General features: G+C 49.0%; 1 protein-coding gene across 1 annotated transcript in view; it reads left to right on the top strand.

Annotated features, from left to right (window-relative positions):
- The window catches only part of DNAH9 (dynein axonemal heavy chain 9), a 340,134-nt gene that overhangs the window by 24,428 nt on the left and 288,663 nt on the right, over nt 1–27,043 (top strand). The window contains exons 7-14 of the mRNA XM_047089868.1: nt 3,479–3,646; nt 5,092–5,208; nt 6,823–6,973; nt 10,385–10,499; nt 15,602–15,670; nt 16,985–17,111; nt 20,654–20,909; nt 22,107–22,348. Of these exons, the coding sequence (XP_046945824.1) occupies nt 3,479–3,646; nt 5,092–5,208; nt 6,823–6,973; nt 10,385–10,499; nt 15,602–15,670; nt 16,985–17,111; nt 20,654–20,909; nt 22,107–22,348 (1,245 nt within the window). The remainder of the gene's footprint in view (nt 1–3,478; nt 3,647–5,091; nt 5,209–6,822; nt 6,974–10,384; nt 10,500–15,601; nt 15,671–16,984; nt 17,112–20,653; nt 20,910–22,106; nt 22,349–27,043) is intronic.

The following is a 27,043-nucleotide window of genomic DNA, read 5'->3' as shown; positions in this document are numbered from 1 at the left end:
CCCCATTAGAGGTTGCCCCGTTGCTCCAAAGAATAGGACCCAATCTGCCAGTCGGCTGCCGGGGACCCCATGGTCTTTTTGGGATCCGGCTGGGAGGGAGCAGTGGTCCATCCGCCGTTAGACATCTCTTACCCACCAACCCGATCTAATGACATCAGCGTGATGGCAATTAACGACAGCAACTTCTGTGGATGGAAGTCACTCCAAAGCACTTCCCGTGGAACACTCGGTAACCCCACGGCGAATCAGGTGTTAGCCAACCCTCTTGCAGGTTAGGAGAGTGAGGTTTAGTTAGGGTCTTGCTTTAAGCCGCGTGGGTAGGGAGTGGCACCCCAGGGTTGTGTGGACCCAGGGACTTGGGGTCCTGGATCCTCAGCTCTTTCTATGATGCCTGTGCTCCTGAGGTCGACGTTTTCAGCCAGTACAGAGCAGACTGAATTTCCTGTGTGTACTGGCGGGACGAATAAAAATGGGTATGTTGAAAATATTATTTAAGCCTCATTTTGGTTTTAACTGCCTTTTATCTGTTTCATGAAGACTTCTCAATAACGAAAAGGACTTGCATTCAAATATTTTGAGAATCAACGACGTGGAAACCATCGTTAGGATGAATCAGTTTCCACAGTTGGGAGACGATTTTCCCCCCGATTCAGGAATCGTCTCTACAATGCCCCTGATCGCAAACCTCTACTAAAATCCATGCCGTGATGGGGAGCTCACTATCTCTCTTAGCATTCCATTCTATAGTCGGGCATTTCTGGGTACTAGACGGTTCTGTTTTATGAAGTGGAACCACGTGGAATTGCCAAAATGGCCAAGTACAAGTCATTTTATACGTTCAGCCCACGAGTTGAGGCCAAGACTACTTTTTTGCCCTGTTCACTCATTTGCCTTATTTCTGCCTTCACAGTAGGACCAGGCTAGGTTCTGCCTCGTATTTGACCAAGGCCCTTTTAAACGCACATTTAAAGGCACGAACGTTTAAAGGCACATTTCTGCCTTGCATTCCTTCAGCGTCTAGGACCCTTCCAGGGGCTGAAGGTACAGTGGTACCTCTGGGACCCAAGACCATGCTTCAAGTATTCTTGAGAACAAAACAGTACAACTAAATGACCATCTGGTTTTCCGATGTAACCAAACATACCCAGATCCGTCTGTCTTTTAACATGGGTCCAGAGCTTCTTCCCAAAACTTGAAACTGACTTCCACGGGATTACGAAAGATGAGTACCCAGGTGACATCCCACAGCACACGTACGTTTTCCCCCACTTGACTGATCACAGCTAAGCACAGCTTGTTGAATGGACATGAATTGCGATCTAAGTCGATTGCATTTAAATCAGATTCTTTTCTGTTCTCCTGCGGATATATAAAATTGAAACGTGTTTTTCAGTAAGGACTGCCCCATTTCCCACCAGGAGAGGCAAGACCCCCTGGTCTGGGTGACGTCTTCCTTTCCTCAGCTGGTTCTTTCCTCTTCTCTCCTCCCTGACTTGAGCTGCTCGCCAACAGTCATGCCTGAGCATAGCAAGCAAAACGGGGGTGGAGGGGGGGTTAGATGGGCTGCCCCAGGCTGCCAGGTGCCCTCCTGGCAACGTGGGGCAAACCAGTCCCGTCTCACCACTTCCCGGTGTCTCTGTCACTGCCGTTGGACACGGCGTCCCAGGAAGGGAAGGGAGTCGAGCAGCCTTTCGCCAGCCTGGTGGCTCAACCCATCGCAGTGGCCATTGGCGGCGGGGATTTCCCGGAGTGGACTCAGGACCCACTGGGTTTTCTGCGTTGTGACACGGTGTTCCCTCTACCTGCCCTCCAATCTCCCTTAGGGTGGAGGACCCCCTCCCAGCGTTTGCCAGAAGCACCCAAAGGTCAGAGTTACCCTCCTCTTTCCTGTTGGAAGAGGTCTGCGCCTAGATTGGAAGAAAGGCTGGGTTTGCAGGTTCTGTGACTTCAGATGAGCGTGTGCGAGGGAAAAACACAATCTGGCACGGTAGTGTCTTCTGAAGCCTCCCGTCCGATGAAGCGGCTTCTGTGGACTTGGGAGGGGCTCCTCCCCGAGGCTCTGCGCTGTCCACCTGTCACTTAATTCTGAGCACAGCTGGGGCACTGCCGTATCAACGACAACAGTGACAGCAAGACGCACGCACTGTGTACTTGCCGCGTGCCAAGCACTGGCCTAAACCCTAAGCCAACCCGGACTGCTTTCACTCCCGCCATTATTATCCTGTTGCAGATGAAGAAACCCAACAGAGACGCCCAGTAACTTGCTCACTGTCGCCCAGCCGACCACATGGCAGATTCCTTCTCTCCGCAGGAGTGGTTGCTGAGAATATCGGTGTCTCCCTCTTGGCTTGTCCTTGAGACCTTTTGAAGGATCTGTTTTCTGTCAATATCCCTTAAGATAGCTGTGCTTCTGGAGCCAGATAACGTATTTCCCTTGAAATGGATTTATTTTTATTTTTTTGAAGCTTATTTATTATTGAGAGAGAGAGAGCGAGAGAGAGAGAGAGAGAGAGAGAGGTGGGCAGGAGCAGAGGGAGAGAGAGAATCCCAAGCTGGCTCTGCCCTGTCAGCAGAGCCGGACGCGAGGCTCGAACTCATGAACCGCGAGATCACACCCTGAGCTGAAACCAAGAGCCATATGGTCAGCTGGCGGAGCCACCCAGGCGCCCCGACATGGATTTTTAAAAAAACATCAGGGGCGCCTGGGTGGCGCAGTCGGTTAAGCGTCCGACTTCAGCCAGGTCACGATCTCGCGGTCCGTGAGTTCGAGCCCCGCGTCAGGCTCTGGCCTGATGGCTCAGAGCCTGGGGCCTGTTTCCGATTCTGTGTCTCCCTCTCTCTCTGCCCCTCCCCTGTTCATGCTCTGTCTCTCTCTGTCCCAAAAATAAATAAACGTTGAAAAAAAAAATTAAAAAAAAAAAAAAAACATCAGGGGCGCCCGGGTGGCTCAGTCAGTTAAGCGTCCGACTTTGGCTCAGGTCATGATCTCACGGTTTGTGAGTTCGAGCCCCGCGTCGGGCTCTGTGCTGACAGCTCGGAGCCTGGAGCCTGCTTTGGATTCTGTGTCTCGCTCTCTCTCTGCCCCTCCCCTGCTCACACTCTGTCTCTGTCTCAAAAATAAACAAAACACTAAAAAAAAATTAAAAAAAAAAAAAAACAGAAGTAAGCCCACCAGTCACGTAAATAATGTTGTTATAGTTTGTTATCTATTAGAGAAACGGGAAAGAGGCTGAAATATACATGTGGTTTTTTTCTTGTCTGTGTGAATTTTGTTTACCTGTGCTTCCTCTTTGCTTTGTGAGTTTAGCCAATAGTGATTTATACCAAGCCGATCTAATAATAAGGCTACGATACTAATCAGCCTTCCTATTTTCCTAAGCAACCACCCCCGCTCCCCATGATTTCTAGCCCTTCCCATACTAATCTGAGTGTTATCTGCTGCTGTTCTTATTAACTATTTTGTGAACTGGCCCTATAGGATCTTCTGAAGACAACCCTGGATTTCCACACGCTGGGAAAGCTTGAGTTCAGTGGCATCAGAGGGAGTGCCCTGAGTCGGCAGGTCCAGCAAATGTACGACGAATTTCAAGAGATGTACAGGGTCTTTACAGAGGCCCCCTATGACTGCTTGGACCCCCAGAGCACGGTAAGGCTTGGAAAGGCTAACTCACAAGCTTTTTCTCTTTCTCAGATGCCTCCAGGCGGTAGGGTCTAGGTGTTTACTTGCATTTTCCTTGTGTATTTCCTTTGGTTCCCGGGGCTCAGGTGGTTGTATTAAGAGACCACTCCCAGTTATTCTCTTTGTCAGGAGAAAGTTCAGGAAAGGCCTTTTCTAACAGCTGACTGCTCCAGACTGATGATACCCAGGGTTCCAGAGATGCTGAGACATGTACGGGTTGATGGTGGGGGGCCGTGTGCAAAGCTTTCAGCTTCAAGCTCCGCGGAGGCCAGGCGCACCCGGGCAGAATTTCATTAGTGGCTTGGGGAGGGGGAAGTGAAACAGAGGCTGAGTTGTTCTGAGCTGACCCTGGTCCCCCAGGGAGTCTTCAGGCAGAGGAAAGGGCCAGAGTTGCAGTTTCTAGGATCCCACATGTCACCTGTAGCCCAGGATTCTGGACCTGTGGGTCCAAGCCTGCAGCAGGAAAAACAAAACAAAACAAAACAAGAAAGCAGAAGGGTCAGTATGGAAGGAGGGAATGGCATGCCTGTTAGGAGGGGCTGAATTAGGGGAGAAGGAATCACAAGAATGTACCAGGGGAAGTGGAGAAAGAAATTGAGCAGAAATCTACTCTGAGCACCTCCAGACCTTGGGTGATTAGCTGGCCAAACCCAGAAGTTCTATAAATTTCTAAAAATTCCATGAATCTCAGGTGGAAAAAAAAAAGGGGGGGGGCGGTGGCATATGACAAAACAGGATATATACTGTGTATTTGCTACAAAGTGATAATCTGAAAACACACCAAATCCTACACACAAGGAAACATACTAGTATTAATGTGCTTGGGTTTGGGAAGTAGAAAAACACTATGCTGTTCTGGTTTTCTTTGTCTTTTTGTAAGGCGATGCATCAGTGTTGGAAAGCGGTAATAACAGGTAATAATGATTCCACAAATAAAAGTTTCTTTGACAGTGGCTACGCTCTAAGAAAGAGAACACCCTTGGGGCTGTCTGACAAAATACAGTATTTGGGGGGATTTTGACTTGGGGCAGGAAGGAAAGTAGGAGGTAATGATAGAGTAGCCTTACTGCCGGGGCTGTTGGCGCCGAGGTGGCTTCTGGGGTGACATGAGCTAGCACTGGGGGTGAGAGAAGGGACTTCAGAAGGTGGGAGAGGGGCCCCAAAAGGGGGTGACAAGGAGCCAAGCTCACACCGGACTCAATTTACCAGGAAAGTGGCATCCGGGAAAACAATACTGCAGTAATAGGGTCACTGCATGGATAGAAACAAAGCCATGCCAGGGTGAATTTTAGAAACTTAAAATTTGAGTCCTGGGTGTAGCCAATTCAAGCACATAGGTGGTGGTAAAGAGCATAGTGGGATTGGCCTTGAGGAGCTCACGTTCGTCCTACGTCCACGTGATGTCTCTACAGGAATTCGAAAATGACGTGTCCGAATTTCGCCAGAGAGTAGAAGATCTTGACCGAGGGCTGGGGACCATCTTCATTCAAGCCTTCGATGATGCCCCCGGTTTGGAGCATGCCTTTAAGGTTTGTGCAGCGGGGGGCGGATGGGTGGGAGCCACTGCTGTGCTCCATTCTGTCCCCACCTTCAGCTGAGGGGGACAAGGCCCCTCTTCCAATGGTTTTGTCCCTGCAGATGTCAATTGTTCCTGTGGGTCTTCTAGAACGGTGTCGTGGGAGAACTAGGCAAAGGGACTGGGCAGAACTAGGGCTCTCAGGTTGATCATTAATGCTTTTCTAGAAACACGACGATGTGAAAATACTTTCCAAAAGAGTTTATTCTAGAATGTTCTCTCTGGGCCTTATCCCGAGCGTGCCCATTAGAAGTGAAGAAGTCTACTTGCGGTCGCCCCCCTGAAAACCTGGGCTATTTAACCAGTGCCGCAGGGCTGATTCACGCCGGAGCAAACCCCCCCCCCATAAGTGGTTGTAGGGTTCAGCTACCAGCTGCTAGAGTTGGAAGTCCGTCAGGGGCCAGCTGGAGCAGGAATAGGGAGGAGAAGGCACAGGACAAGTGGACAGTGGGTGCACACTGAGACTTCTGAGTCGTGAGGCACGATGCCTTCATGGCACGTGACCAATCTTCTCTAAACTGCAAAGGAACTTCCACTCTGTAAAGACTTGGAGATTAGAACAAGGACTGACCGGTGGCAGTTATAAGGAGGCCAATTTGGGCTCCGTGGAGGGGAGAGATTTCTGCGAAAGGTGGAATGGACTTCTTGGAGAAGTCGATGAGTGTCCAGTCGCTGAAAATGTCCTCGGGTAGCCTCGATGACCAGGGAGACAGTTGTAGAAGAGGCTCAAGTCCTGGGTGGGTGAGTCCGTGCCATTCTGGGATAGTGGGTGATCCAGCATGCCAGCCTTCGTTAGCCATCGAGCATAGAGACACATGACCTTTCATAAACAGTGCGGCCCCATAACTCATGGGGAAACACTTGTAGGATTCCTCTCTCCAAGCCTTTGAACTCATTCCGGAAATTAGTTCCAGAATTAGTTCTCTCTGAAACTTTTTTCTTGCTCGCCACCCTCAAATTTGAGCCTTCCACATTCTCCCCAACACCTGGCCCACTTAGGTTTTTTTTTTTGTTTTGTTTTGTTTTTAGTTTATTTATTTATTTTGGGAGAGAGAGGGAGCAGGGGAGGGGCAGAGAGCAAGGGAGAGAGAGACTCCCAAGCAGGCTCTGTGCCGTCGGCACACAGCCGGACGCAGGGCTCGAACTCATGGACCGTGAGATCGTGACCTGAGCCGAAATCAAGAGTCGGATGCTTAGCCAACTGAGCCACTCAAGCACCCCTAGCTCAGTTAGCTTCTTTACCTCATCTCTATTTCTGTTTTAGTTCTCTTTTTTTAATGAAGCTCAGCTCTCTGACATCTTTTGCTTTCTCTTCGTTTAATCCTTTACTCAGGGTCTCTCAACACGTGAGAGTCTGGCGGGTAATTCAGCAGACAGGTCTCCTTCTCCTTTAGAAGCAAAGGAGGGAGGGGCGACTATGAATATCCACCTATTTATAGTCATTGACTCAACAGTTTTCGACCCTCTGCCGCCAGCGGACATGTGAAAGAAATAGCCAGGAAACAAGCTGTACTTAGAAAGGTTGGATCTGTGACTTTTTCTTCTTCTCTCTCTGCCTCCTCCGCAGCTGCTAGACATAGCAGGGAACCTTCTGGAAAGGCCGCTGATAGCGCAGGATGCATCTGAAAAGTACCTGCTGTTCGTCCGAATGTTCCACAAAGACCTGGATACCGTGAGGGTGATCTACAGTCAGCGCGTCCAGGAGGAGGCGGAACTTGGTAGGTTTGTGGCGAGCGGATTTGAATGGGGGAGTTCTGTTACCAGCAAGGGTGCAACTCAACCCTCTTGTGTCCGTTAAATGGCCACGGTGGGTCCATGACATCCTCCCAGAAAAGAGAGCACAGTCTTCCTGCTTGAAATCTCAGGCCGCCTTGGGTAATTGTAGAATTCACTGACCCGCGCATTTCCCTGTGTCTGGGGCTGCGACTGGCAGCCGACCCAGAGCACTGAAGTCCCGACTGCTTCTGGCTGAGACCTTAGCACAATGCGTGAGTTGACCCTTGATCAGTGTTGCCACACTGATCAATCTCCAGCGTACCTCAGTTCCACAACGGATCTCTACACGCCTGGGGAAAGTTTCTGCTCCCTTCTGACACCATAGCAAACCCTGCTTCTGGAGGGGGGACCCTACAGGAGGCTGACAAAGGGCGGGTCCGTGCCGAGGTGTGATGTCTCCATTCTTGAAAAAAAAATTTTTTCTAACCTTTATTTATTTTTGAGAGAAAGAGAGAGAGAAAGAGCATGAGCAGGGGAGGGGCAGAAAGAGAGGGAGGCACAGATTCCGAAGCAGGCTCCAGGCTCCGAGCTGTCAGCACAGAGCCCGACGTGGGGCTCAAACCCACGGACCGTGAGATCATGACCCGAGCCGAACTCGGACGCTTAACCGACTGAGCCTCCCAGGCGCCCCATGACGTCTCCATTTTTGCCGCAATTCTTAGATGCCCTGTCTTACCTGATCTGAAGTCAAACACAAGTTCAGTTCTGCTCTACAAGCATTTCTTGAATCCTCACTATATGCAGGGCACCTTTGTGGGCACTGTATACAGAGGCAGGCCAGGGTAAGGGATAAAGTAATTAATACTAAAGGGTTGTTCTTCAAGGAACACATCAAACATGAACAGACTTAACAGTAATGCAGAGCAGAGACATAGGCGATGTTCAACTTGAGTCACAGCGAACGGTAACGAAAGAAGACAGCTTATGGCCGGGAGGTCTGAGGGGAGTGTGTGGGGTAGGTGGCCTTGAGCTGAGCCCTGCAAGGTCGGGGGATAGACAGCCAGGGAGAAATGGCAAAGGCCTCTGAAGCAGAGACAGGAGAGGAAGGTGATGGGTGGCACCTGCCTCAGCCAAACGAGGTTACATGGGGAGATTATGTTAGTCACAGAGTTTGGGGGCAACAATATCACCTTCTCTGAGTGCCATATTTAGGAATCTGGAGTTCATTATTCGGGTAACGGGAAATTTTCCAGGGTTTTTAAGCAACAGAGTAGTAGGACCACTGCATCTATAAAGAGGTTTGCAAGTTCCCAGGGAGGTCATTAAGAACTGCTTCTTAGGGGCGCCTGGGTGGCTCAGTTGATTGAGTGTCCGACTCTTGGTTTCTGCTCAGGTCATGATCTCATGGTTCATAAGTCTGAGCCCCACGTCGGCCTCTACACTGACAGCACGGAGCCTGCTTGGGATTCTTTCTCTCCTCTCTCTCTGTCTCTGTCTCTCTGCCCCTCCCCTGCTTGTGGGCTTTCCCTTTCTCTCTCTCTCAAAATAAATAAACTTTACAAACAAACGTTTCTAAAGTTCTGTAGGTCGGAGCCCAGCATGATGTGCCTTTATCTCCACTGAGAGTGGCCCAGGGGTGAAATCACAGCGTTGACCAGGGCCAAGTTCCCATCAGGAGGTCCCGGGGAGTGGGGGGAATACGCTTTCGAGCTCATTTCGTTGGGAGAATCCAGTGCCTTGTGACTGTAGCCCCGAGGTCTGCAATTCCTCATTGGCTGTTGGCGGGGGGCCTGGGGGTGGCCACTTAGTGACTGGATGGCACGCCCATGCCTCCATCTTCAAGCCAGGTATGGCTTCCTGAATCCCTGACTTCTCCTTCCAGCCACCAGAGAAAACGTTCTGCTTTAAAAGGACTCACCTGATTAAGTCAGGCCCACCCAGGATCATCTCTCTTCTGCTATCTAACATAGCGTCATCACTGGAGTGATTTCTCGATCGTATCTGGTTCCCCACCCCCCCCCACACACTGAAGAGGAGAGGATTATGCAAGGGTTAGGGTCATTGGTGTCATCTTAGCATTTTGCCCTGCTGTGGAGGCCGGGCAGAATGTGACTGTAACAGATCAGGGTTGAGGGTACGACATCAGGGAGCAGTGGGGTCTGTGGTAAAATAAGGAAGAGACCACTATTCAGCTACACTTGCTAGGTAGAAGTGGTGGCTGGTTCTTGCCAACTCTTCCAACTGAGATTTTTTTCAAGAAATGGAATCCAGGGGCACCTGGGTGGCTCAGTCGGTTAAGTGTCCGACTCTTGGTTTCAGCTCAGGTCATGATCTCACATCCGTGAGTCTAAGCCCCACGTCGGTCTCTGCGCTGACAGTGCGGAGCCTGCTTGGGATTTTCTCTGTCCCTCTCTCTCTCTCTCTCTCTCTGCTTCTCTCCCCACTCTCTCTTTCTCAAATTACACTGAAAAAATAAGTTTTAAAAATTTGTCTTAAAAAATGAAATCTAATCACTGTTGAATCCTGACAAGTAATTGTGAGCAAAGAAACCCACTGTTTGGACTAAAGTAACAGCATCGAGGCTGTGCTGATGCTGGGCAAGTGATTCACAACCCACACGGCCTGTCTCATTCATCATCTTAGTGAATTTTCACAGAAACCCTGGAAATGAAGCAGGGAGGATAGTATTCCCATTTCCTAGATGAAAAAACTGAGGCCCAAAGAGATTCTATTGTCTGTTTAAGGCAGTGTTTTCAACCCTGAATGTGCAATTGAAATCATCTCCAGAGCTTTTAAAAATACAGATGACTGGGCCCCACCCAGGCCAATTAAATCAGAATGGCGGAGTCAGGGTCCAAGCATTAGTAATTTTTTTCAGTTTATTTATTTATTTATTCTTTTGAGAGAGAGAGAGAAAGAAAGCAGGAGCCGGGGGCAAAGAGGGGGAGGTGGAGAGAGAGAATCCCAAGCGGGCTCCACACTGTCAGCCCAGAGCCCCAAGCAGGGCTGGATCCCATGATCTGTGAGATCGTGACCTGAGCTGAAATCAAGAGTCAGATGTTTAACCCACTGAGCCACCCAGGTGCCCCGGGATTTTTTTAAGAGCCCCCAGGTGATGCTGATGTGCAGGCAGGTGGAAAGTCCCAGGTGTGGAGTCAGAAAGCCAGTGAGGGGCAGCGCTGGGCTGGGCACCCCTGTCCTCGGACCCCATTTGGTGTTCTCCCCCAGGCCCCTCCTCCTTACTCTTTAGCCTACAGGCCGATCTCCCGGGACCCACCCCCATCTCAGTGTGGGCACAGGGTGACTTTAGCAGGTGGAGGTACTGAGGCAAAAAGTAGGGGGGGGGCGGGTATTCCTGGGCAGAGTGGGGCCAGGGGCGGGCCTCCTTCAGTCTGCCTGTGCCGTGTCCCCAGGGTTCGCCGCCGTGCACAAGAACATGCCCACTGTGGCCGGGGGTCTCCGCTGGGCACAGGAGCTGCGGCAGCGTATCCAGGGCCCTTTCGCCAGCTTCAGACGCATCGCACATCCGTGAGTAACCGACTCCCCAAAGGCGGGTGCGTTTTAGGCTTCAGCTCCCGCTCTGGATTTTTGGAGAAATGCAGCTCACTTCCCTAGGGCATGAAAATCACCTTCATTTCTTTCCCATTTAAGCAGTAGACCAGCATCTTAAGTCCGTTTGGGCTGTTGTACGGAATGCCACAGACCTGGTGGCCTGTAAACACCAGAGGCACTTCTCACACCTCTGGAGGCTGGCAAGTCCAAGATCACGGTGCCGGCAGATTTGGTGTGTGGTGAGGCACACCCTGGTTCACAGATGGCTGTCCCCTCACTGTGTCCACATGGCTGGTGGGACAAGGGACCTCCGTGGAGCCTCTTCTTAATAGGACACTAATTCCTTAGTGAGGCTCCACCCCTTCACGAGGCTCCACCCCCGCCATGAGGCTCCACCCCTGAAGAAGGCTCCACCCCTTCACAGGGCTCCACCACCTTCATGAGGCTCCACCCCTTCACGAGGCTCCACCCCTTGAGGAGTCTCCACCCCCTTCATGAGGCTCCACCCCCTTCATGAGGCTCCACCCCCTTCACGAGGCCCCACCGCCTTCACGAGGCTCCACCCCCTTTGCAAGGCCCCACCCCTTCACGAGGCTCCACCCCTTCACGAGGCTCCACCCTCATGGCCTAATCACTCCCGAAAGGCCCTGCCTCCTAATGCCATCACATGGAGGGTAGGATTTCAACATGTGAATTTTGGTGTGGGAGGGAACACAGACATGCAGTATCGAGATTGATACCTTTGGACTCATTAGGGGACCGTTGGTGCAAAATGAGGCTTCATGGATGACAGGCTGCCTCTTTTTTGCTCCATCAGATTGATTTCTTTTTTTTAATGTTTATTTTTGAGAGAGACAGAGAGCGACAGAGGGGCAGAGAGAGAGAGAGAGACAGGGAGACACAGACCCTGAAGCAGGTTCCGGGCTCTGAGGTGTCAGCCCAGAGCCCCACACGCCAACTCACCGTGAGATCACGACCTGAGCCGGATGCTTCACCTACTGAGCCACCCACGTGCCCCGAGGGTCCTTTCTGGAGGCAAAGGAGTCCGGGTTTCCAGCTCCTTGGGGCTCTCCCACCAGTCTCCTCTAACACAGCGTCTCCTGGCTACTGAGGCTGCTGGGAAATAGAGAAGCCCAGTGTCTGCAAAAGCGTGCTGTAAAGTCTTCGCCTGTTAGAATACCTGGGGCTCTTGTTACATGCAGCTTCCCAGGCCTCACCTCCCACTACTGAATCCGAATCGCGAAGCGGGATGGGGCCTATGAATTGCTTCCTTAGCAAGCTCCCCCCACCCCGTGATTCTGATGGTTGACCAGGTTTGGAAACCACCGGCTCGACAATCTGGAAGCTGGGCTACGTAGAGGCGTCTCGGCTGCAAGAAGCGAGAGAACGGTTTTGCGGTATCACGTTCAGGATGCTTCGGGAAAGGGCGGTCTTTCTCTGACCCCTCTTTCTAAAGAGTCTCCGTTGAGGGCACTCAGCTTTGGCAAACAAAACGGCAACCAGGCGTTGAGGCCCTGGCCTCCCAGGTGTTTTTGGCATCGGGTAGGACGCCGGCGACCCTCTGGTGCAGGTGGCAAGACTGAACACTTTCAGGGGCCGGGGAAGAAAAACGGAAGACCGGCCAGGCTGGGGTCCAACAGGGGGGTCACCAGCACCCCATCCAGCGCTGCCCAGTGGAAAAGCGGACTCCGTAAGAGCGCTCCCCCCACTCAGAGAGGAGCTGAAAATCGCGGCGTGTCTGTAAAACGCCCAACTTCAGAGTTACCACCTGCTCTCAAACTCCACACCCATCCGATAATCAGAGGATCAGGTCTGCCCTGCAGGCGATCCATTGGCAACATCTGATCTGGTCTGAGCTAGCCGAGCTCTTTGTTTTGCAGATGAAGAAAGGGTGGAAAACGGAAATAAGGTGACAGGCTCACCACAGTCCCAGGGAGAGATCCCAGAAAGAACTGGAACAGAGTCTGGGGTCTTGAGACCCTGGCCCAGCACTCTTCCCGGGAAGCCCCCAGCCACAGGCACCGTGGCCCAGGATACGCTGAGCCCCATCTTCTCAAACGTGATGTGGATGTGGGCTGCCGGAGGGGAGGGGCATGACCTTGGTCGAGGGGCTCTCTGGCCGCAGCTGTTCCCCCGAGAGGCAGGCAGCTGTGTTTCATCAGCAGCCAATGTGTCTAGCCCAGGGGGGATGGGAGGATGGTAAGAGGGCCTGGGCCTGGAGAGGGGATCTGAACGGCACCCAAGGTGTCCTCTGTGGTCCCCCCTGAAAATTCCCCTTTGTTTAAAAATGAACTCACATTTGCAGCACCTTGCTCTGTAATACACAGCTGACCTTTGAACAACATGGGTTTGAACTGGGTGGCTACATTTACATGCAGTTTTTTTTTTCTTTTTTTCTTTTCTTTTGCTACAAGAAGTTTTATTGTTTCCATTTGGTCCCTGGTGGTTAAAAGCTGCCTAGAGGCTGCAGGGAAAAGTAAGTTCAGGCTGAAACCTCAACGTGAGCAGGATGCGCAGAAAGGAGGGAGGTGCAGGGTCCCCTTCTTGTGCTTGACAAGGGGAGGAGCAACCCGCCTAGCCCAGCCTGGGGGCGGCCAGGCCAGCCTGCGGAGGTGGGCCAGCTGGTTACCGTTTTCTCAAGGAGTTTCACCTGCCCCTCTGGGACGTGGTTCTCGGGATTCCCAGAGGTGGGGTCTGTGCTCGTGGGACCCAGGGCAAGCGGATCCAGAAGGAGCTGGTTCAGCTTCTCATCCAGAAGCGTGGAAGCTTCCGTGGCGTGGCAGGCTTCACCTCTCCCATCTCGGGATGGCTTCTGCGCCTTCTGGAACAGGCGCATCAGCTCCGCTGGGTCTGTGACTTTGAGAGACGCTGGACACCCTCACGCTTCTCTGCCAACTGGGAGGAGAAGTGGCCCAGCCCTCCGGAGCCACATCAGTGCATCCAGGTAGAAGCCCGGAGAGACAGGTGTAGGAGGCGTGCAGGTGCAGGTTGATCAGGCAGTTGACGGTGGCCGCCACAGCGGTGGAACGATTCTGAAGAATCTGGGAGCTCGTGGTTGGTCAGCAACAAGGAGCTAAGCCCAGTAGACGCTGTTGGCTGGTCCCGGAGGCAGGGCATGGCTGACAGGATGATTCCAAAGATTGCAACGGGGAAAGAGGTAGGAGGGTGCCGGGAGACTGGAAGAAGGGTTGGCACTGGGTCTGTTCCTTGCACAAGGTGTTGAGGCCAGAGACAGACCCAGGGGCTACTGGGCGCGCTGCCCAGACGGAGTTTTTATGGTGTTCTTCCTTGTGATTTTCTTACCATCTTCTCTCTAGTTTCCTTTATTGTCAGAACACAATGTATAACGTATATAACATAAAACGAACGTGTTCATGGACAGTTTGGGGTATCTGTAAGGCTTCCAGGCAAGAGTAGCTGTTAATAGTTAGGTTTTTAGGGAGTCCAAAGTTACATGCAGATTTTTGCCTGCGTGGGGGTTGGCGTCCCTCACTCCCACGTTCTTTAGGGGTCAACTACCTGTATGAATTGGCTATCAAGAACGTTTTCCATTCCTCACCACGAAGGGAAGGAGAACCCACAGGGAGTTTGCAATTATTCCTGTGGCTCCTGAAACTTCCAGGCGACTGGCACGGGCCCCCAGTGTGAGAAACCCTTCTCCCCTCTGGCCTCACTCTTCTCCAGAAACAAAACCGGGATCCGGCGTCTTGAGGCTTGCAGAAATCCCACGGCTCGGGAGGCGAGAGCTGGGGGGAGCCAGCCCACCTGGTGCAAAGCCCTTCTCTCGCCTCCTTGCTGCCTCCCCAGCCACACCTGCTCCTTCACCGGGAACGGGGACTAAGGACTGGGAATACAACGCCAGGAAATCCAATGCTTTCTCTGCAGGCACGAGGGCTTATCCTGAGAGCTCAGGATATCTGGTGGAGAACCGTTGTGTTGGGTTAAGGAGCAAATGGGTTTTAAAAAATCTTTGCAATCAGCCGGGAGAACAAACAGAAACAGACGCTCCCACACAGTCAGCGTGAAGGTGTCTGAAAATTACAGACGCTTCGCCGATGTTCCCAGAGGCTGGACTCTCATTTCGTGTTGCAGAGGAACGTCACAACCGGGCGACAGTGTGGGTAACGGTGCCTCCAGCCGGACCCTGCTTACATGCCGTGTGGCCCCCAGCATCCCTGCGGAAGCCTCTGTGTCCACGTGTGCGTTCACGTATGGGGGGCATAAGAGGTGGGAGGGGAAACTTGCATCGACGTGTCAGTGAGTCATGGGTAGGAAGTTTTGTCATCACATGTCCTAGAAGGATTTCAGAGGAGACATATACACGTGTGTGACATATATACATGTATACATATACATATGTACATGTATACATGTATACATATATGTGTATACACACACATCAGATGTCACTTTATACAAACGTATACAAAATATTGTTTTGGGGGCGCCTAGGTGGCTCCGTCAGTTAAGCATCTGATGTCAGCTCAGGTCATGATCTCAAGGTCTGTGAGTTCGAGCCCCACGTCAGGCTCTGTGCTGACAGCTCAGAGCCTGGAGCTGGCTTCTGATTCTGTCTCCCGCTCTCTTTCTCTACCCCTCCCTCGCTCATGCTCGCGCTCTCTCTCTCTCTCTCTCTCAAAATTAAACAAACATTAAAAAAGTTTTCAATATTGTTTTTATATTTGATGTTGTGTAGTTTTATTATGTTATAATTCATAACATTATGTAGTTTTTTTTCCTTAAATACAGAAAACTGTAGCACCTAGAATGTTCCTTTCGTCTCAATTTCCTTTTTAATTCATATTTTGGAAGGACTTCACTTGCCCATGCATGACTGGCTGGGCTAGGAGAGGGGGTTGGTGGAGCCCATCGTGGGGGGGGGGGGTAGGGTTCAGGTGCTGTGTTCACTGTCCCTGCCACCTGGGGTCGGCCTGCATTTCAGGAAGTGCAGATGCCCTCTAGTGGCCGGTGGACGACACTGGCGAGAAGGACGCGGGGAACAGGTGCAGTTTGTTACTTTGATTATTATTTTGACCTCTAAATCGATGCCATTTCCCCCCCCTCTTTTGTGTGGATAGTTGCCTGGAATCTGCCGAAGGAAAGCGAATGACACAAAAATATGAAGATATGCTCTCACTGCTCGACAAGTAAGCGGCTTGTGGCATCGTATTGTTCTGCAAATGGCATAGCCACCCCCGGCCCCCCTCCCCGCCCCCGTGATGCCTTCTGTGGTTACCGGTTTCACGTAGATTCCTCAGTGGCTGTGCAATGTCACTGTTTTAGGATGTAAACCACGGTGTCTGTGAGTCCAGCGCTTCTGGGTCTCTGGGGAACGCGGCTCTGTTCCAGGAACAGACGCTTTCCACGGTAGTTCGGTTGGGAGCATGAACTTGGCGGAGCCGGAGGAAGTAGGGCGCTCCTCGGGACACCTGGAGATCGGTGTCCCGGGAAATCACAGCAGCCGCTGCGAAGCAGAAAGCAACGGTTTGTGCTGCGCAAAGAGAAAATAAGTTTTAAAAGTACTTCCTGCGTTCTCTTACGGAGAAAACAGAAGAATGACAGTTCACACGGACTCTTAGTTCCTGCTCTAAAGCTGCGGTTAAGTCTTGTGGTTCAGGCTGTGATGCCCACAGTCTCAGCAAATCCAGTGATGTCACCGCATGCCCGAGCTGGGGAGCCCTTCAGTGCCTCCCACTGGCTCTTGTCACTTTCAGGTGACCCGAAAAGCCCTCGCTGTGGCCTTTGCCTCCCTCTCCAGCCTCGTCCCTTCCCCCCTCCGGCCTCAGCCGTTCCAAGATCACACTCCATGTGTCTCTTCTCTGCCCTGTGGTGGTGCTGATGCTTCTGCTGGGGGACATCCATTTCCCTTTCACTCTCCTACCTGTACTCATCCTTTCAGACTCCGTCAAGCCTCGCCTCAGCCCCTCTTCCATGCGGCCTTCCTGGCATTCTCCTTATCACACTCTCATCCCCGTCACTAGATCCGATGCCCGGTACATCACTCCAGGATTGTACTTCTGTATTTTCCATTTACCCGTGGTCCAGGGCCTTAGCTCCATTTACCATGGGGTGTTTATTCATCACGTTTTCAGTCATCGGGTAACGGCTGAGCGACGGATGTCTGAGCTGCATGAAGATTAGGGTGAGAGCAAATCTTGCCCAATAACTTCTTCCCACGGTTAATGAGACTAATCACAACTCCCTTTATCTCCTCTAAAGATTGCATGGAGCCTCTCGACCGGGTTCTCATGTGCTACCTTTTGAAAGCCGAGTCAGTGACTTTGACCTAAGAACGTAGCCAGGCATTTTACTGATGGTACCTTCAGTTTTTGCTATAGACGTGCACATATACCTATGTAGATATCTAGGTCATATACACATTAATAGATCTCTGTCTTCAGCGGGTCATTGCCGGGCACTGGGAGGGTGCTTCAGAGGTGACTTGTCTCTGGTCCTCGCAGGTACGAGATGAGACTTTATGAAGACTGGTGTCAGGCCGTGTCGGAGAAGTCACAGTACAATCTTTCCCAGCCGCTTCTGAAACGTGACCCAGAGACGAAGCAGATCGCCGTCAACTTTAACCCACAGGTAAGGCAGCAGGAATTTCCTTGTGGGTTCCTGAAGAGAGTCCTTTAACTCTGCTGATTTCAAAGGCAACAGAGGCGTTTTATAAGAAATTGCAGAAGCTGCCCGAGAGAATTTCCACCCCAGATCTCCCTTTCGGGATGAATCCCGCGGTGCATTGTTTCCTTACGTTGTCCAGTGTCCTCATTTTCCTCCGTGGTTGGTCAATACGTTTGTGTCAGTTTTGCACAACAGAAAATACAGCAGAATATGTTTTAAACTTTCATAGTTGGGTGATAACAGCTTTGTTATGAACTCGACTCCACATACAAAGTTAGAACGGCAATTGCGTTCAAGATAAACTCATCCAGGGGCGCCTGGGTGGCTCAGTCGGTTGAGCGTCCGACTTCAGCTCAGGTCACGATCTCGCGGTCCGGGAGTTCGAGCCCCACGTCAGCCTCTGGGCTGATGGCTCAGAGCCTGGAGCCTGCTTCCATTCTGTGTCTCCCCCTCTCTCTGCCCCTCCCCCATTCATGCTCTGTCTCTCTCTGTCTCAAAAATAAATAAACATTAAAAAAAAATTTTTTTTTAAATAAACTCATCCAAAAGTTTACATATCCTATTCTAGGTATGCACCATCTGGAATTCGAGAAAGTATTTAAATAGGTAACAGGTATTGCTACGCCTGCCTTCAAGGAACCCACCAGCTAGTTGGAAGCTAGGACCTCAACATGCAAAAGTCTACCTTTATTAGATTATATGTGATAAATCTCCTTGGAGTAGCTTTGGGAATAAGACTCTAGATTACTGGTTCTCACCTGGGGCAATTTAGTCCCCTTGGAGATATTTTGGGTTGTCCGTCATGGACTGGGTGCCAATGGTGTAGGGTGAGCAGATTCTTAAGGATGCAGCTAAACTTCCCACGACACTCAGGATGGCACCCCACAAGCAAGAGTTTTTGTCTGAAAATGTCAGGAGTTCTGAGATTGACAGGCCCTGCTCTAGGCGATCAGAAGAGTTGAAGACCACCGTGGGCTGTAGCAATGTGGAAAACTTCATGCCAGAGAACGTGATAACCAAAAGCCAGCCCATATCAGGAAGTATTTGGAAAAAAAAAAACCAACTTAAAAGTATAGGCCACGCTGAGCTAAACGCAGTCAGCGACTTCAGTATCAATGGCATGTTCTCGAGGTAGAGAGAGCTGGAAACTAAGCTGATAGCATGTGAGTGTCTTTTGAGAAAATTACAGTTTAAGTAGAACATCGACTCCCGACGGCGATCAGAGTCAACAAAGGGGGTTGGAGGGTCCATTTCTTCACTTTGGTAGCACATAAGCCTGTCGTTTGACTCATTTAACTCCTTGGCATAATTTTATCGGCATTCACCGTGAGCAATGTTGATTGTTAAATGCCCAAACAGAGGAGGGACTGGGTTACCCACGAAGCCACAGTCCAGAGGTTATAACTGTAGGAATGAAGCCCTCAGGACGAGACAGTTTTGAGGATGGACCACTCCTCCTCTGTATACGCCAGAGCAAGGACTCTTTCTCTCTCCCAATGTGCAGCACATAGTAGGCACTTTTGAAGTGTTCATAGGTGGTGGAAGGAAAGAGGGGAGAGTGAAAGAGAGAAGAAAAGGGGAGAGGGAATACTTGAATTATAAAGTGAGTTAAGGGGAGACAACCAAACACACAAGTCAAAGAGGAGCTGTATGTGTCCCTGTTTCCAGCTTGGAGCAACATGACAGTGGCCGTGCTAGTAAGAATGAACAGTAACACATGTATCATTCTAGAGGGACATGATCAGATCTGCCCCTCTGGGGCCAGAAAAAAAATTCTTTTGCAAATTATTTAAAGTGTTTTAAATGCCCTATTATTGGATATTGAAATTATTTTCTCGTTTTATCAATCTGCATTTCACTGATCGAAAGATGCACTTTTTCTTTTTTTGTTACATCTTCGCATCTCTGAAAATGGCACGTGTTTATAGTTTAACCGCATTTTTCTTCCCTGGTTGGAAATGAAATAATAGAGAATCTTAACATTGAAGCATGTTGGAAAGAAATAAAATACAGTATAAATAATGCTACAGGAAACATCCTTAGTTATTGTTGTGTCCGTCCTCGATGATTTATGTGGGATAAAGGCCTGGAAATGGGGTAAAGGGTGTTCACGTTGTGAGGATTCACATATACATTATCAATTGGTTCTTCAGGAAGATGGAACTCAGTCATATCTCTTCCAGGAAGATATCCATTTCTTCAAATCACCCCTAGCCTGTTGAACTAAATATATGTGTGTATATATATATATATATATATATATATATATGTGTGTGTATATATATATATATATATATAGTATCTCAACATTGTTTTAATTTGTATTTATTTGGCCACTAGTAAAGTAGAACCTTCTCATCTGTTCATTGGCCGGTCATAGTTCTTCTACAAATCACTTGTTCGTGTCTCTTGCCCACTTCGGAGTGGAAGTGCCCTCTTTTCCTGTGAATTTGTTAGAATATTTGGGAAATATTTGTCGCATATTAAGAAATCCATTGCATATGTTTCAGACCTGTTGAAATGTGCCGTTTTATTACGTGAACGATATTTAATGCCTGCAACCTTTTGTATTTTATTTTCCGGTTGTATGTTTGGAAGGCCCTTCTCCACCTCAGTATTATATAAGTAGCCCTGATGTTTTAATTTTCTGTTTTCAGTTTTTACACTTAAATTTTTAATATCCGTCTTGAGCTTATTTCAAACAAAGTAGGAGACTGAAGCCATTTCCCCACCAGATGGTTAGCATTTGCCTTCATCCTGAGTAGGGTTGGCCGGGCCGCAGTGGAGCACTGACCCAGAGCCATTGCGAGGAGAGCTGGGAGCCCAGGTGTCTCCATGCAAAGGGGAGGGGAGTGGGAGGCGGGTGGGAAGTATCTCTGGGGTGTTTTGTTGCCCACACTAATACACATCTGTCCTTGTGGGTTCAGAGGTAAACGCAATAAATAGCGAAGACCCCAATACCTAGCAACCCAACCACAGGTCTCTTTTTCCATTGGCCCATGTCTGCTTCGCCTCTCACTGTTCAGTTCCACTGAACTCCATGCCCACAGACGTTCAGAGAGGCCTGGGTGAGACAAAGGCGTGCCAGCACAGGCTCACAGAAATGAAGGGCTGTTTCCAATGGTTCCATTTAACAATTAAACTCGTACAATAGCATCTCCTCTCAGTTCTGTCCGTGTCTGCGTGTGCGTGACCTCATTGGGGTGAGCCCGTCACTGTATCAGCCATGTGCCCGAAAGCATCAGGGTAATCTGTCCAGCGTTGTTTTTGTTACTCTTTGGGATTGACGGACTTGGTAAGCCTTGCTGCGTCTGAGTCCTCTGCTTTCTCAATTTCAAAACTCAGTTTCCCTTCTCTAGATGGAAGGAGCAGGTAGGAGCAAACGTTACGAAGGGACCCGTTACGAAGGTCTTTGGGCTCCTGGGGTTTTCTAGTCCTTGACTGATGATTGCCACCCTTTACTGCCACGGAGCTGTAACCACTTTAATGCCGATTTGCTTTTCCAGCTGACTTCAGTGCTGAAGGAAATGAGTTATCTTGAATCGAGGCAGATGCGACATGTTCCTGAGACAGCAGCAGCCATGTTCTCCTCCAGGGAATTCTATCGGCAGCTCGTGGCGAAGTTGGAACTGATGGCGAATTGGTACAACAAGATTATGAAAACTCTTGTAGAGGTGGAATTGCCATTACTGGAGAAAGAGCTGGGGAATATCGATCTCTGCCTGAAAGCTGCAGAAGAGACTCTGAACTGGAAAACGGAAGGTAGCAGGGCACTGCCTGGAATCTGGGGAGGGGGTTGGGGGTCAGGATCCTGATAAAGTTGGTAGAACTTGAATGACTCCCCCAGTAACCGGATTTGAGCTTGAAACACAAGCCTAGCCTCTGAGACATGTATCCAAAGCAGAGAAGGCAAGAAGGGCTAGTATTCCTTTTCTTCCTTCTCTTTGGATATGATTGGTAGACTGAGAAGATGTTGCTGCCACGCGTTTGGGGAGGCTCAGGGTTTGCGTGACATACCCTGAGGTCTCCAACATATATTGGGCACTCCGTGAATGAGGGCTTTTTTTATATCATCACTGTCACTTAATTTTTGTCACTAAAATATAGATACCTTTTTTTAAAACTTTTTTTTATTTATTAAATAATCTTTACCCCCAACATGGGGCTCAAACTCATGACCTTGAGATCAAGAGTCCCATGTCCCACCGACTGAGCCAGCCAAGCACCCCTAGATTGTAGACATCTTAAGTGAGGGTACCATGATTTATTTCTTGTGTTTCTTCCAATTCAGTACTTTCATTGATGGATTAACTTTTGCAGGGTACTATGTAAGGGACCTCAACGGCACTTGGAATATGAGGTGTAAGGGACGTGGCTCCTACCCTCAAAGAACTCACGTTTAGTGGGACCAACAGACATATGTACAACCATAAATCACCCAAGACAGGCTATGATAAAAAGCCTTCACAGAGTTAAAAATAAAGTGTGCCAAATCACAGGGGAGGGAGATTAATTCTCATTAGAGTCCTCGAAAGAGTTCATGTTTGCAAAGGAGGTCACCATCAACTCACAGAAGTCTTGGAACGCCATATTAAACGAGTTAGAACTTTATTTTATATGCAAGAGGGAACAATGTTTTCAATGTTTAATGAGGCGAAAGTGCTTTTCAGAAGGTCCATAACCCAAAGACAATCATGATGGTGCACTGGTGTGCCCCAGCAACTATGACGATTTCTGTGCACTTGGTTGGTAAGCATTACCTCCTCGTTTCTTTTCCTCCATAAGCAGGGTGATGGTAAGCATTGGCTTTTCAACACAGCCAGGAAGAAAAAGACTCTGGTGCTAACAAAATAACTTGTGCAAGAAAGCCTTTTGAAACCCACAGATATTAAATCCGTACCTTCCGTAGCGACTAGACCTTTAACTCTTTCAATTAAATGTATTTCTTTTGGGGAGCAGGCACTTGGGATTATGTCATTCAAATCACCAACAGCGTTCATGATCTCGAACAAAGGATTCAGAAAGCCCAAGACAATGTGGAAGAGATTCAAAACATCATGAAAACATGGGTGTCTCCAATATTTAAGAGAAAAGATGGAAAAAAGGAATGTCTCCTTTCCATGGATGACCAGCGCAACCGGATGGAAAAATACTACGATCTCATCAAAGAATCTGGACTGAAGATTCATGCCCTCGTTCAGGTAATAACCAGCCTGTCGGATGCGCCTACCACTAGCAGAGGGAAAGCGTCAGGAAGTGTTTGGATGCAGTAAGTGATTTGAAAATTAGAACGCTCAACAGATCCTGTGACTTCTGCATTCAGGGTAGAAGTTTATGGTGCGAGCGAGAGAACTAAAGCTAACAGATCGGTAGAGAGAAAAGTCACATTCTGGTACCAGTGTGTCAAAATTAATACTGTCGTAACGGTGTCACCGCATGACCTAAGTCCCACGCCAAACCCCGAGGACATAGAAGGAGATGCCAAGTACAGAACCCTAGAGTCCGTAATGGATCACAGTTGCTATTTTTGATTAGCTGTGGTTTGAATCACAGTAACATGCTGTACTTTGACTCTGTTAATTTTATTTATCTGTTTTCGAATTCATTAATTTCTTGTTTTTAAGTTTTATTTCTTTATTTTGAGAGAGCGAGAGAGAGAGCACGATCAGGGGAGGGGTAGAGAGGGGGTGGAGAGGGGATCCCAAGCAGGCTCTGCACTGTCAGCTCGGAGCCCGACTCGGGGCTCGAACTCACAAACTGCGAGATCGTGACCTGAGCCAAAATCAATAGTTGGACGCTTAACCAACTGAGCCACTGAGGCGCCCCTCTAGTTCATTAATTTCTGTTCTTTGCGCTTTATCCTTTCTTTCCTTAATTTGAGGTTGTTCTCCCCTTTTCATTCTCCCCCTACCCGCCAAGGGCAGAAACTTAGGGTATTGATTCTAAGCCTTTCTTCTTTTCTGATACAAGCATTTGATGTAATTTTCTCTCTTAGCTGTACTTGAGTTGCATTCCACAAATTTCATGTGCCTCATTTGCATTGTCATTCACTCTTAAATTTTTCTGCTCGTGACTCATTGTTTAATGGTCATTTGGAAGCACACTGTTTCATTTCCATATGGTCAGGGCTTCTCTGGATAGCTTAGTGAAATCGACCTTGAGTTCAGTCCAGTTGTGGCCAGAGAAAGTACTCTGTAAGATCCAAATCATTTGGAATTCACCAAAACTTGTTCCATGACCTAGAATACTGTCCCATCTTACTGCACATTCCTTGTACACTTGACAATGCCTTCATTCTTCCGTTGTTGGGTGTAGTGCTCTATGAATCTCCGTTAAAGTTCAAAGTGGTTGATACTGTTGTCCAGATCCTCTGTATGGTTTCAGGATCTCTTGTCTGTCTGTCCTACCAGTTACCGAAAGGGCCGTGTTAACATCTCTGCCTGTGACTTTGGGTGATTTCACTAACCCTTTAGTGCGGTCCGAGTTTTCATCAAGTTTGTGATGCTCTTTTAATACAGACACATTTATAATATCATGACTTTCTGATTCCTTCTCTTATAGACAGTATAGTAGAAACTTACTTTCCTAACAACTCTGCCTATTAACTGGGATGTTTAGACTATTACGGTTAGTGGAATTATGGGTGTGCTTGGATTTAGCCCTACCATCTGGCTATTTCCTGTTTGCCTCCTCTCTGTTGTGTTGTTCTGCTCCTCTGTTCCTTCCTTCTTGTTATTCGCTATTTTTTTTTTGCTTAACGTTTATTTATTATTGAGAGATAGAGACAGAGCATGAGCATGGGAGGGGCAGAGAGAGGAGGAGGCACAGAATCCGAAGCAGGCTCCAGGCTCTGAGCTGTTAGCACAGAGCCCGACGTGGGGCTCGAACTCACAAACCGCGAGATCATGACCGGAGCTGAGGTCAGACACTCAACTGACTGAGCCACCCAGGTGCCCCTGTTATTCTCTATTTTTAAAAATATCCTATTCGGATTTCTCAATGGGTATTCCATCTTTTACTTTAATGATGCTGTCATTGCATTACATTTGCAGTGGTTGTAGTGGGTTATGGGTCTCTAATTACAATCAGTGATTGTTTTCCCATGAAATATAGGAACGTAGCCACAGTATGGTTCAATTCAAACACCCCCGTTCATCTTTGGTACCGTTGGGGTGTGTGTATGTGTGTGTGTGTGTGTAACAAATCCCACACTAAATCCCAGGCCTTGTAGAGTATTCTATGTTTTTGCCTTAAAAACTCAGGAAAAGGGACTCCTGGGTGGCTCAGTCGGTTAAGCGTCCGACTTCAGCTCAGGTCATGATCTCACGGTTCGTGGGTTCGAGCCCCGCGTCGGGCTCTGTGCTGACAGCTCAGAGCCTGGAGCCTGCTTCCGATTCTGTGTCTCCCTCTCTCTCTGCCCCTCCCCCACTCATACTCTGTCTCTCTCCATCTCTCAAAAACGAATAAACGTTAGAAAAAAAACTCAAGAAAAAAATACTTCTGGTGTTTTAGATCCACCCACATACTCGCCATTTCCAGACTTATTTTTTTCCCCTCTTCTGTAAAACTGACTTGCCACCTGTAGTCATTTCTCTGCAGCCTGAAGAACTCCATTCAGTTTTTCTTGCAGTTCCAGTCTGCTAACGACACATTCTCTCAGTTTTTGTGTATCTGAGATGTCCTTGTTTCACTTCTGGTCTTGACGGATAGTTTCATTAGATACAGAATTCTGCGTAGACGGTTTTATTTTCCCTACAAAAGTTATTTCCTTGTCTCCTCCCCTCCAATGTTTCTGATGCGAAGCCAGCTGCATTTGGTGTCTTTGCTCCTGTATATGCAGAGTATTGTTTCTCCCAGGCTTCTTTTAATAGATTCTTTTTTTAAAAAATCCTTGGACTTCTTTTTTCTGTCTCACTACAATGTGCCTAAATAGGTTTACTTTCTGTTCACCCAGCTTGGAGTATGTGGGCTTATTGAACCTGTTTTTCATTAAATTGGAGGAGTTTCTTTTTTCTCTTTTTAATTAAAAAAATTTTTTTTAAATGTTTTATTTATTTTTGACAGAGAGAGACATGGAGCATGAGCGGGGGAGGGGCAGAGAGAGAGGGAGACGCAGAATCGGAAGCAGGCTCCAGGCTCCGAGCCATCAGCACAGAGCCCGAGGCAGGGCTCGAACTCGTGAACCGTGAGATCGTGACCTGAGCCAAACACAGTCGGCCGCTTAACCCACTGAGCCACCCAAGCGCCCCAAATTTGAGTTTCTAATCAGATTATGCCATGCTTGTCTCCTGATTCCAACATCCGTTTTATTTTCTGCGTCTGGTTTTGTTTTTAATGTGACAGAAGTTCCTTTTTGTCTCCATGAAACAAGTCTTAGGAACAGGCATCCCCGGATTGGTATGGCAGCTATTTGCTGAGTATGTTGTTGGTGATTGTTTCCTCTCTCGGTTAAACGTCACGCTCTCCTGCTTCTTGGCGTGTCTAGTGATTTTTTCTTATTATATCTTAGTCATGTCGGATGCCACTTTAGGATCTGAGCGTTAGTCCCCTTAAAGGGTTCGTGTTTTGCCTCGGCAGGCAGTTGACTTACCGGTGGGTCAGCTGGTCCTGCCGAGGCTCAGTTTTAAGCTTTGTGAGGGTGGGTCCGAGGGGGCCTGACTCTAGGACAAAGCAGCTCTAACCCCCAAGCACGGTGTTGCTGGGGGCTCAGCAGAATGTGCCTGGGCTATCTGTAAGATGTCCTCATTTATGTCCGAAGGCACACAGATATTTTCCAGATATATTACCGGATATTCCCAGATATATTACCGCAGGCCCACACAGTCTCCATGCAGCTTCACAGCACCCTGGCAACTGTTCTCCACCAGGCCTCGCAGAGTCTGGCCCTAAGGATGTGCAGCTTACCACCCAGAGACTGCAGAAGATTCGGCAATCTCAGTAGCCCCAAACCCCAACTGCTGGGTGGTCTTCTCCCCATCAGGAAGGACCCTGTCACTGCGGTCGACTTCTCCATGCCATGGTTGCGAAAGTGCCTCTAGGTCGGGAGCCAGGTGAAACTCACCGTGTGTGTGTGTGTGTGTGTGTGTGTGTGTATTTCCCTTCTCCCGAGGAGCACAGCCCCGTGTTCCTGTTATCTAATTGCCCCCCAAGAATGGTTTCTTGTGCTGCGTCTGCCATAGCTGCATCTGTGTCGCGGACGGACAGGTCTGATCTCACCCCTCTGTCTTGGCCAGAAAATCGGAAACTGGAGCCGTTCCTTCTTGGTTCACAGAAATTCCAACAGTTTTGCCCCCTCCCTCACCCCCCCAAGACCATAGTAGATTTGAGGTAAAGAGTCGAAAGGTACGGAGAGCTATACTGAGAGCATGACGTTGAGGAGATAAAACTGTACACCGCAGTCAGAACTGAATGTTTTACACAATAAAGAAGCAAACAGACATACAGGCTTACTAATACCCGAGAACAACTCTGTATTGTCACTGTGTTGTGATTTGTGTGATGTTGGGCTTTAAATCATTCAGAAACTCTTCTACCTGCGTAGGAAGGAAAGGGGTATGTTAATGCATTTTGGAAATTTTAGAGTTTTATCATGTAAAGACAGGATCGTCAGACTTTTTTTTTTCCAATATTTTATTTAACTTCTAGTTAGTTAACACACAGTGCAACATTGGTTTCAGGAGTAGAATTTGGTGATGCATCACTTACATAGAACAGCCGGGGCTCATCCCAACAGATGCCCTCCTTAATGCCCATCTAGCCCATCCCCCACTCACGTCCCTCCATCAATCCTCAGTTTGTTCTCTGCATTTAAGAATCTATGAGGGGCGCCTGGGTGGCTCAGTTGGTTAAGCGTCTGACGGCTCAGGTCATGATCTTGCGGTACACGGGTTCGAGCC

This window comes from Lynx rufus, unplaced genomic scaffold (assembly GCF_022079265.1).
Source record: "Lynx rufus isolate CCGP_SWC_20201006 ecotype Redwood Valley unplaced genomic scaffold, mLynRuf1.p SCAF_28, whole genome shotgun sequence".
Lineage (NCBI taxonomy): Eukaryota > Metazoa > Chordata > Mammalia > Carnivora > Felidae > Lynx > Lynx rufus.
The sequence above is the reverse complement of the archived record's forward strand: the minus strand, read 5'-3'. Positions and strand labels throughout refer to the sequence as shown.